We start from the raw sequence: 12,188 nt of genomic DNA, 5'->3' as shown, positions 1-12,188 counted from the left end.
AAATCGCATTTAAGTCAATTTATTAGATTACATAGATGGTGACATGGTGAGTTATGATGGTATTGATAGCTAGCTATCATCACTTGGCTCGATGGGCATCTAGTCTTATTAGGACGAGGCTCGTTCGCTTTTGACACCTCTGTTCACACTTCAATAAGAAAGACGAACCTGAAAACGTAAGATGGAACTTGACCTCCGGAATCCCTGCTTAGACCAGGATGACCACAAACACTAAACCTGTCAATAATTTTCTCAAAAAATCCCGCGAATATTTCTAGGGAAAGATTTCAGCTTTGCATCGTTTTCTCTGGTCATCTGTCAAGAGGATCTCAGTTTTTTAATGTATTGATTCATAACTATCCGTTTTTTGGCGTAGTCCCGTAGGTGATGATCCGTGATGTGTTTGATCAAGGACGAAATCCATTATCTGTTCCCGCCTCGTCGTCTCTTTATACATCCCAAAAAGGACAGGCCTACTTTTTCTTTGTTAGCCCTCGTCAATAAAATTTTCTACTTTTATTTTGTTCCCGTTATAATTTATTTTCCAGATTAAAATGTATTACTTTTTTTATCCCTCATGTTTTTTCTTTCTTTTTGTGTTCTCTTATTTGTCTTTATTATGCGCTGTTGGGTCCCTCTCTACTTTCCTAATGAGTACACAAAAGATAATCTCTATCTCTCTCACACACTCACCCCCCCCCCTCTTTTTTTCTCTCTCTCTCTCTCACTCTCTCTGTCGCCCACGCAGACATCCTGTAGCACACAAACACACCCTCTCCGGTTACTTTGAATACACATTTCGCTCTCTTTTCTAGGACAAGTTTACAAATTGCATTCTGTAAAATAAGTCATGGCATATTCATGAATCTGACTTTAATTCGTAATCTATTTTAGATTATTTTCTGTACAAATTCAAATAATAACAAATGACATGAATTAAAAGAAAAGATATTGAAACGTCAAAAAATAATATTTTCTTTAATGAAAAAAAATTATATAATGAAATAAGACAATTACAGTTTGGTCTTCATACACTGTTAGAAAATTTATCCTTAAAATAAAAGAAGTTCCTGCAGCAGAGTCTCGAGAACACCTGTAATCTTAACAGATTGCGTAATCTTACAGGAAATTGGTATTTGGTGTATGGCATCTTACAAATTTCCATGAATCTTTTCACCTTTTTAAACAGACCTGTTCTGTTAAATTGCAGGAAAAGAAAATCATGTTTTATGAATTTACAGAATGATTCTGTAATTGCTTTCTGCAAAATCTTCTTTTATTTCTCTGTAAAATCACGGGTTTTTTAACAGTGTATTCTGGAAAGGAATGCTTTTCGATAGTTATGTGACCGTTGAACTAGAATTATGCGTACTGCATAATCATTATTTTATCCATCTTTCGATAGCTAACTATTTTCCGCTTAGGATCCTGGCAAACCTACTTTGTAAATGTGAATAGGGTCATTCAAATGACGCCTGATCCATTCTATTTGACTCACGATCTCTTGCAAGAAAAAATGATTCAAAACCTTTATATGGTATTGAAGAAATTAATATAGAGAGTGGAAGGTAACTGATGCATGTTATATTGAATAAAGCGAAGTAATAGCACAGTTTCACATTTTACACATTGTGAACTTTACACGTCCAAATTTGATTTTCAATTATTGTATTCGATTCAAGATGACACATATTCTCTTTCCTGTCATTTGGGAGAAAGGGTTGTTTTCACGGTGCTTTGGGTTTTTACAGCCTTTGGAGAAGGGCGGGAAATACAGATTGATAATGTATTGTGACCGTTCTTCGCTCAGACCGTACTTGTCAATCCCCTATTTCGTTTCCGTCGACATTGTGTATGGTAGGCTGAAAACTTAGAAAACACAATTGATGTTTGCAGACCAAATAGAACTTAAGCCATATTAGGAAACATATAAAAGAGGTAGAATTTAAAATACTCTATATTTATTCATCCATGTAGTCATTTATTCATATATCAGATTTTTTTTTATTCATTATCTTTTTATGAAATATAATAGAAACCACGAGACAACGTGGAAATTCCAAAACTTTTACAAAACTGAAAAAAATCGTATAGAACACCTTTTTCTTCGTGTCATTTTAATTCAGTTGTTTAACTTTCCCCATGGTGACGCATTATGTATTCAATTTATTCAAAATGAAAAAAGATTTTTTTTTTCAGTAAAGTGAAAAGATGAGAACATTGCCCAGATGGATACAAGTGGTTATTTTTGACACGAGTTGAGGGTATCGGTTATTTTCTTTCAAAGCTGCAACAAACTGAAGAAGTTATCATATTTAAGTAAGAGTATAGATTTCAAGAGTAGGGCAAGGAAAAAATAATATAATGGAAAAACATGAAATCAAAGGAGGACTAAGACTAGAATATGACAAACTGGGTGTGAGAAGTAAGGCAGTCGTGCTGTGCCCGTCCGCGTACCACCATCCAGAGCGGAAAGGCCCCCGTAGCTCCCCGGGTGAACTGGACAATGAGACGGTGACTCGACAGCTGCTAGGTCGAGTCTTCTGCTCCCCGAGGTATACGCCCGAGAAGAGAACCGAAAAAAATAAAAGCCCGGCAAAAAAGATGCCGACATCTTGATATCAACAAACAATGTCGCATAAAAGTGGAATAATAACCATCAAAACACTGGAACACATCCACCGCTTTTCTTCTCTTCCACTTGCGACTGTGTGTTTCCCACACAAATAGAAGAGATTTCTTACGCTTTGACACAAAGAAATTCGGTGTGTGCAACAACAACAAAAAAGAATGCCTTATGTTAGATGTCTTGGTTTCGGAGACATAACGCTTTATGTATTGTCACGTGTTGTCATTAACAACACTTCATTTCCATTATCAAACGTTACACCGAAAAAAAACGAGTCTTCTATGACAGCGAAATTAAGTGAAAAATACACTCCATCTGATGATTCGCTTTTTAGGTCCTCGATTTATAGATGCTCACTCAGTCGTGATTTTAAGTGACTTCATACTAACATTAACAGTGACTTGTAAATTGCTCGAGATAGAAATATAAAATTATTTTTACAAGCTTTTCATTTTTTGTTTCTGTTTTGGTTTTTTTTATTGATTGATTGATTGCATTTATTCTTTTTCATTCCAAAATTTAACAAAAGTTACAATGTAAAGCATAAATGAAAAAGGGAACCCACTGGAAAGCAAATATTGTTAGTATGGGTTCCCTGCAATAAATAGTTAAAGTATATCTTTGATCAATGAAATTCAATTCGTAAATTAAAAAGGTTTGTACGATGAAAAAGAATACCAATGGGGTCAAGCTTTTTATATTTACTCACTAAGTTACAATTAACAGAAAAAAAATGTCATATCATACCCCTGCTGTATAAAAAAAAACCCTGACTTCAGGAGTGTATATCGAAAGCAATGTTGTTAATAATCTGATTCCCTGTTAATGTTATACATAACCTTTCAATTTTCAAAGATGTTTGGAAAGTTATGTCGAGCTTCTGAACAATGACGCTTTTAATATTGGGATAGGTGTGACTGCTCCATTTTGATAATTCAAAAGTTTAATTTCTTTTATCTATAGAATCCTACATGATAATCATAAGTGATTAGAGCTGATGTAAGAATATATATGTACTGTATCGAAGCAATAGCTTTGATCCAGCTGAGGCATGGCGGCTTTTCATTGTTCTAAACCCACCTTCACCCGACAAAGGAAATTATAATTGGTATAGTGTCGAAAATCTGTCTATCTGACGGTCAAACGGATTGGGTTCACCCTAGCCATTAACCCGTCTCTGTGGTCTAGTGGTTAAGGCACCGGCGTTCAAAGCTGGGGGCCCGGGTTCGATTCCCGGCAGAGACATTTTTTCGGCATCACCAATTTTTCCAAAAGGGTAGATAGCTCTGGGGAACCTTGATTTAAGCTACGCCTACCATTGTTCTCTTAATTCATTTTTTTACAATAAATATATATATATATATTGTAAAGAAATGGATGAAGAGAACAATGGTAGGCGTAGCTTAAATCAAGGTTCCCCAGAGCTATCTACCCTTTGGAAAAATTGGTGATGCCGAAAGAATGTCTCTGCCGGGAATCGAACCCGGGCCCCAAACTTTGAACGCCGGTGCCTTAACCACTAGACCACAGAGACGGGTTAATGGTTAGGGCGAGCCAGATCCGATTGACCGTCAGATAGACAGATTTTCGACACTATACCAATTATATTTTCCTTTGTCGGGTGAAGGTGAGTTTTGAACAATGACAAGCCGCCATGCATCAGCTGGATCGAAGCTATTGCTTTGTTACAGTACACGTGGGAGAAGCAAAGCAATAGCTTCGATCCAGCTGAGGCATGGCGGCTTGTCATTGTTCAAAACTCACCTTCACCCGACAAAGGAAAATATAATTAGTAGAGTGTCGAAAATCTGTCTATCTGACGGTCAATCGGATCTGGCTCGCCCTAACCATTAACCCGTCTCTGTGGTCTAGTGGTTAAGGCACCGGCGTTCAAAGCTGGGGGCCTGGGTTCGATTCCCGGCAGAGACATTTTTTCGGCATCACCAATTTTTCCAAAGGGTAGATAGCTCTGGGGAACCTTGATTTAAGCTACGCCTACCATTGTTCTCTTCATCCATTTCTTTACAATATTTAAATAAAAAAAAGTTGCCAAAAGCTGTTGCACATGTAAAGCTTTACACACACACACACACACACACACACACACACACAAACACCCACACATATATATATATATATATATATATATATATATATATATATATATATATATATATATATATATATTCCTGATGAAGCCCTATATGGGCGAAAATTTGATCTTATTCTTTTTACGGTTGTTTTATTCACCTTTCATTCTGTTTTAAAGGACCACAACCGACGCAGGACCTTCATTTTTATCCTTGTCTGATATATATATATATATATATATATGTATATAATAATTATATATACACTCTGACTGGAATTTATTGTAATATAGAACCTCAACAGGTTTTTGCATTTCCCAGTTTTGAATGCCTTTCGAAATGTTTAATGATCAGCATCATACGACTTCAGTCGCTGATTCAAAAACAATGTTAACAACTAGCTACGAAATTATTGTTTGCTTGCCCCATTGACGTCTAGGAGAAGCAATGCGAATTTTAGTTTGAAATGGCCTACTCGTCGTTATTTTCTTTTAAAGAAACCAAGAACAAATGCAACAACAATAGTATATCCCATCAAAGATAAGACAGTGTTTCTACCGGACCGAAGAAGCGTTAATTCACCCTCCAAAACCAACATGCTAACAAGCAGTATGACAAGGAATAACCTAATTATCACACGATGGAAATTCGATTTTTGTATTGCCTGTGGATGTGTTCCGTTTGAAGTAAAAACAAGTATAAAATGTTGTCAGTTTATATGAAGTCCTCCCTTTGTTTCAAGTTATTGTGAGCCTTGGGGCTATCCATCTTCGAATGAAGTATAACATAATTACAATTTCATTTTAAGATAGAAACACTAAAATTATAAAAAACCACCAACGCGGAAACGAAGAGACGAACGCGCTTGTCACTGGTACGCGGTAATTTCCTGATAGAATATTATTTTCAAACTTTTATGTTAATAAAATTAAATCGTGTATTCAAACTCTCTTCTTCGAGGAATGGAAGTAATTTCGGTTCTTGGTTATATTTTGTCATGTTTCTATCAGACTATGGCATTTTTATACTGCAAATTTTACTTTCAGAGTGATAATAACCGACACTTTGATAACTGAAATATTTCATCATGGTTATGTGCAATTTCCATCAGTTTATCTAAGCAGTGTTTGCAACTATATCCTTCATTATAATACATGTTCAGTATGAGTGATTGAACTTCTGCTTTTCAGTCCAACTAATACAGCTATTTTAATTGAGTAAAATAATTTAACGTTAGTTGTATTCAACATCAGTCCCTACCTACATTAAGCATGCTAAGAAACAGTCTTAGCGACGAATCCAACTCCAGAACGACCGATGGTATGTCGTTGGAAATAACTCAAGGGCTGTGTCGGTCAGGGGTCAGTTTCACCGGTTGGACGACAGCATAATGTCCTTCACCTTGAAGTGCATTATTTATTCAAACAAAGGCCTATCATGTAGATAATTTGTTGTCAGTTGCCTATTGATTATTGAGTTGATTTATTGATTTCCGTTTCACAACATCAGTATGATAAATATAATATAAATATTATTGGTCATGTTGGTTGTTTATGAAAGAACAATAGATAACCGAATAATGTTTGATTTTTCGTTTGCTTTATTGGTAAAATCTCAATCGCCGCCGGATTACTTTACCCACTGTTTGGTTTCCCTTTGTCCATAAACAAATAAAACACATAATCATGTTCCCGTTTCACCCGATATAGCATAAAGTTGAATTAGAGTAGGATTTTTTTAATTGGTGATTTATAAATTTGTTGTTTTGTGTGTGTCTTTGTACAGGAGGGAATGCTGATCAGAAGAGAGCTCGCCTTGAGATCATCCGAGCTCCAGCAAGTCCATCGTCAGCCAACCCTGCCCCATCTCACAGTCCAACCTGCCTACCAAGTCAAGACCATCGAGTATCTTCGCCAGATACAAGGAGTCCACGTAGCGTTAGTGCAGGCACCATGTCCCCAACCAAGTCACTATCGCCAGTGGCTTCTCCTAGGATAGAGTCCGCAGAGCAGAGTGAAGGCATCAGGGCACCAGGCTATGGCATGATCCAACCAGGATCTGCAATCGATTTCGAGCAAACCGATGGAAGGAGGTTGGGATTAATGCAGCAACAGTCTTCGAATACTGCGTCAGCTGCAGCAGCTCTTGCGTCAAGTGTCGCTGGGCAGAGTGGACTTGGCACCGGGAAGGGTCAGCGACCACCGATAGAGGTTCTGTGTCGGTTGTTCCCGACGCAGAAGAGAGCCGTGCTTGAACTCATGCTCCAAGGCTGCGATGGTGATGTCGTACAGGCCATTGAACAACTCCTAAATTGCCAACGCGAAGGGTCTTCTTCATCGTCAGCGTCGTCGACGCCGTCAACAGCGTTGACCACAGACTCTGTCACGTATCCAACGACGACTTCGACCGTACCGTCAGTGGCCGAGCCACCGTGTATCGCCCATCGTCCATACTTATCTACAACACCTGTGTGCACCGCAGGACTAAAATCGGCTTTCTCACCTCTCACCGCTTCTCATGACAAGACTTTGATTCAACCACCGGTTACCCATGCAGGGTTACCTCCCATGAGATTAGCGTACCCGTCGTATCCCCGGGGAATCACGTTCTGGAACCCTTACACTTCGGCTATGATCCCAGCTGCGTTTGGTGTCCAACAGCCAGCAGAGTGCCACTTTAACGGTATCATGGGAGGACCAAGGAAAGACAACACCAGACCCAACGGTGCTTTCGGTGGCGGAAGTCCATGGTAAGTCGCAATGTCTTTCTCAAAGGCAATATCCATGTTCGTTACTTCCGGAGAAGTGCTGAGACAAAAAACATTTCCCCCTGAATTTTTCTTACAATTTACGTGACTATATTTCCTCAAAGACGGATAAAATGAAAGACAAACTTTATCCAGAGTGGGCGTAACTCTTTTCTACAAAGACGAATCAGGGACGTCATGTAAGAAGGAGATATAAGGACTTCGATTACTCATACTTCAATCAGATATTAAATCTTCCACTTAGGGAAAACTTATACGTGTTTCCAAGAGATCGGGATGTTGTGTGTACTTATCACTGAAATGTCCCCATACTAAATATTTACTTCATAATCATTCAGAAAGTTATCATTATTATCATATTCATGTTTTTCTTCAATATTCAACATTTTACACTTTTGCACCACGCTAAGAGCCTAACTTGGTGAAGTCGAATTGATTAATGTCTTCGAATAATTTTTTTTTAGAATCCCTGTATGGAAAACTATTTTTTCAACTCTTTCTGGATTTCTATTTAAATAAAAATTCCTCGTTCTTCCGCTTATTTAATTAGTCAAATTGTACAAATTTATATTCGGTTATATCATTCCAGTACATTGCATTCTCGTGAGACATTGCAAAAGGACGATTCCGATGGCATTTTAAATCTCGAAAGAAGAAAGTATAACCTAACGGGGAAAGATGGAAATAGAAGCAATTCATGGTAATAGCCCCTAAAAAAATCTATATTGAACCTGTCAAAAATGCAGTCATTACAGCCCAATCTTTTCGAGGGAGTAGAACATAAAAGAGAGATGAAATTGGCGTAAAAGAAGTCGGGTGGTACATTGAGAGGGAAAGTAGTCATCATGCGACAAATAAATGCGGCGTGGGGTTCATTTGCTTTCTCCGGGAAATTAGTTCCACATAAAATCAAGGAAATGTATGATTTAATTGCTACACCTTCTGACTGTTTAACTTTTTTTGTTAGTACACATTGGCAAAATTTTAACCCTACTCAGACGCCGAGGGTCTCTTGTCCACCAAAATCGAATGTAGGAATTCGTGGCAGGGGACTGGAAGGGTTTATGACTCTGAAAGCGAAGGACAGGCAACTGTGATTTGATTAAAAGTCTGCTCATTTGAATCAAAGTGTTGCTTGTAGCTCGAAAATGCGAGAAATTGTGCGATTGACTCGAAGTATTTCTTCGATAAACTGGAAGCTGGCGGGTACATGGAAACAGAAGTCACATCGACTGTGATTCATGCTTTATTTGATAATAGCGTGGATGTTTAGATCATTTAGTGCTAAACAGTTTCCCCAAGATTTAATTTGTTTACAAGGGTCCAGTGCCACAATGACACAAGTTGCGTCAATAAACGTGAAAGCTTCATGAAGGAAAAAACGTTATCCAACTCTGCGCGTATCCTATTCTGGAAATATCTCCTTTGACTTTTAAACAATCTAATTTAAATAATCAAATCGGGGGTAATTCAAGTGAAAAGCACGCACATGTATATTATTATGTGATTGCCCCTTTTCAGTTTATGTTAAAGTAATGGCGGTCCACATTACAAACTTCTTATTGTAAGTCTAAATCGACTTCATTTAAATGTTAAACCGAACCTCTTCATAATCAAACTATTTGATGAGGCCGACAAAATGTTAGCCCTTGTTCCTTTCTACATTCCCTGTTCGGAGTGCATATTAATATCTGAATTCATCGTTTGATTTTCTTAAAACATGTAAAAGGAATATGTGTTGTAGAGTAAATTTTCCACCCCTCCTACCCTCCCCCCCCCCCCCCGCCCTCGCTCGTCCAGAAAGAAGCAAAAACATTGATTCACATATATTTTGGTTTATTGCAAAGATCTTCCTATTTAAGAACAGTCAGAAGACAGATATAAACAAGGTTACAAAGTAGACACAAATTCATGATGTGATAAGTGAAGCAAAAATAATGGACAAGACGCAAAGACTCAAAATCTTTCAAGGAGGCACGTTTACAAGTGGAAATAATGAGGAAACTGTGACATTTTACCGCTTTTAAACTCATTACTGTTCACGGTATGGATTTTTTTCTTCAATTTTACCATCATCTTCTAACCTTTAATATGACTTCTATAAACAAACTGAAAAATTATATTCTTAGTGAAATAACACTATGGCGTGTTGTTTCTTTCATTTATATTTCAGAGATTGTGAATATTCTTCGTTATTCGTTGGCCTCACTCATGTATAAGTGAATAATATTCGATTTAACCTCAGTACACCAGACATCAAAAGGTGACAATGTTACAAAGGGTTGTGTTTGAACCAATGAACAAAAATAGAGCGTAAATCCCAAATGAGCCTCTAATCTTTATAGATTAATAAGTTACTTTAAAGGTCAAGTCCACCCCAGGAAAATGCTGACTTGAATAAATAAAGAAAAATCAATCTATCATAGTGCTGAAAATTTCATCCAAATTGGATGTACAATAAGAAAGTTATGACATTTTAAAGTTTCACTTATTTTTTCACAAAACAGTGATATGCACAACTAGGTGAGTCAGTCGATGATGTCCATCACTCACTATTTCTTTTTTTTATTGTTTGATTATACAATATTTCAGTTTTTATATATTTGACAATAAGGACCAATATGCCTGAACCATATAGTATTAAACAATGCTATTTCCATATGTTCAGGGAGGAATTAAATCATTGTTTCACTTAACAATGTGGAGAAAATTAGAATATTTCATCTTTCATATAATAAAATACAAAAGAAATAGTGGGTGGATGACGTCATAGTCCACTCATTTGCATACCAGGCAGGATGTGCATATAACTGGAATAAAGCGAAAATTTAACAATGTCATAACTTTCTTATTTACATCCGATTTTGATATTTTCAGTGTTATGCTTGCTTGATTTTTCTCTTTTTATTCAAAATTAACTCTTTGGGGTGGACTTGTCCTTTAATTACAGTACAACACTTTTCTAAATCGGGCCACTGGTCAAATGTACATGATGTATGTCATGTATTATAAAAATGCATCGGGATCTTATTTTATGTATCCCCTTTGTGACATGCATCCTCATGATCCGAAACGGTCATGTAGCACTGGGCCCCCGTCTTGCAAAGAGTTGCGATTGATTCGATCGACCACAACGATGGAAAGCCAGAATGTCCAAAATATTAACATATATATTTAGATAGAATGACTGTATACACTCTTTAAGTAAAAACGTTTAACCAATACTGGGAAAAATGGGAACATGCATACTTGTCGGGTAAAATGATACCAAATACGTTGTAAATTATACGCAATGTTGCGTTGAATTTAACTCGTAAAGATGCATTTTGCCCAATATGGCGGGAAAAATACCCTAACAAACATGCAAGTTCACACTCTACCCAATATCGGGTAAATTATACCCGATCAGGCTTTTTTTTTAGTTTATCAATACATTCATTGCTTTCTTAAAAAGTGAGGAGTTTCTTTGTGTTTGCAAAGGACATTGCGCAAATTTCCAGTAAAAAAAATGACACTGATGGATTTACATGAATTTGAAGTTGATCGGATCAATCGTATATAACTCTTTGTAAGACTGGGGCCTGGTATATAGGTTTCGTTCCCTTGTACCTTTGCCATGGTTATAAATTCAGCTTCTGTTTCTTGTGTTTCCTTTATCTCTCAGAACCTGACACACCTTTCACCATTGTCAGCTGAATTCGGGAAAGGTTCCGGAAAGAAACATGTTCTCCTACATCGAAGGTCTCTAAGTTGTGAGCTTACCTGATATCGGACTGGGATTAATTATGAACTGTCCAGTCTTTCTGAACATCGTGGTTGTCATTGCGTCCCAGAGTCTTGGCACATGATCAGACGGAACATCACTTTGAACAGGAATAGGTTATGTTTTCCAGCAACGGAAATTTCCAAGTTGTGAGCGTACCTGAAATAATCTAGGATTGATTGTTGGAAAAAAAATTATCTACAACTTCTCTGAACAAGGTAAAAATCCAAGCTTCTTGGCGCATTATCTGATGGAACATTACTTAGAACATGAACATGTTATGTTTCCAACAAAGGATATCTCTAAGTTGTGAGCATACCTGAAAAAGATTGGGATTAATTGAAATGTGTACATCTCTTCTGAACAAGGTAACATCCCAACTTTTGGCGAATGGTCTGATGGATCTTCGTTTTAACACTCAGAGGATCTTATTGATTCATGGGACAGTATATCCGAAAAGATACTTTCTTTTCAAATGAGAAGATAAATTGAAAAAACGATTAAATAATTTGAAAATTTTTATGTCATTTTCATGCTATGGCACCTCGTGTTCATCGGCAGTTTAGGGAAGCTGCATATATAACATTCTAATTAACTTTTTCATTTTACCTGCGGAATTTATGTTGTAGCTGTGGACTTACCTTGTTAAAAAAAGGAAATTTGACCTGTTTCTACTGGTGAAAATTGAAATGCTGTACAGAAATCCACGTGATCATCGCTTTAAGCTGCCTAATGCGTAAGCATATTAATTTCATCATTGCAATACTACTGAGAATGTTTATTTCTTTTCTTATTTCATCGTTGCTAAGAATGACTTTTTTGGTTATCCAAACCATGTCGTCTATTAATCTAGCATATTTAGGCAAGAGTGGTCACGTCGATTAGAAACATTTTTTTTTAATATCTCTTATTCATATTCTGCTTTGTACTTACTTTGTT

The 12,188-nt window shown here is 37.0% G+C and overlaps 1 protein-coding gene across 1 annotated transcript; it reads left to right on the top strand.

The window, feature by feature from the left end:
- The first annotated feature begins 5,990 nt into the window (after positions 1-5,990).
- LOC121423544 (doublesex- and mab-3-related transcription factor A2-like) lies at positions 5,991-11,642 on the top strand. Its single transcript, XM_041618896.1, has 3 exons — positions 5,991-6,039; positions 6,505-7,468; positions 11,151-11,642. Coding segments are annotated over exons 1-3 (1,014 nt in total). The 3' UTR covers positions 11,152-11,642.
- Positions 11,643-12,188: the final 546 nt, after the last annotated feature.

The sequence above is a fragment of the Lytechinus variegatus genome, chromosome 11, assembly GCF_018143015.1.
Source record: "Lytechinus variegatus isolate NC3 chromosome 11, Lvar_3.0, whole genome shotgun sequence".
Classification (NCBI taxonomy): domain Eukaryota; kingdom Metazoa; phylum Echinodermata; class Echinoidea; order Temnopleuroida; family Toxopneustidae; genus Lytechinus; species Lytechinus variegatus.
Note: the sequence above shows the minus strand (reverse complement) of the source record. Positions and strands in the feature narration are given on the sequence as shown.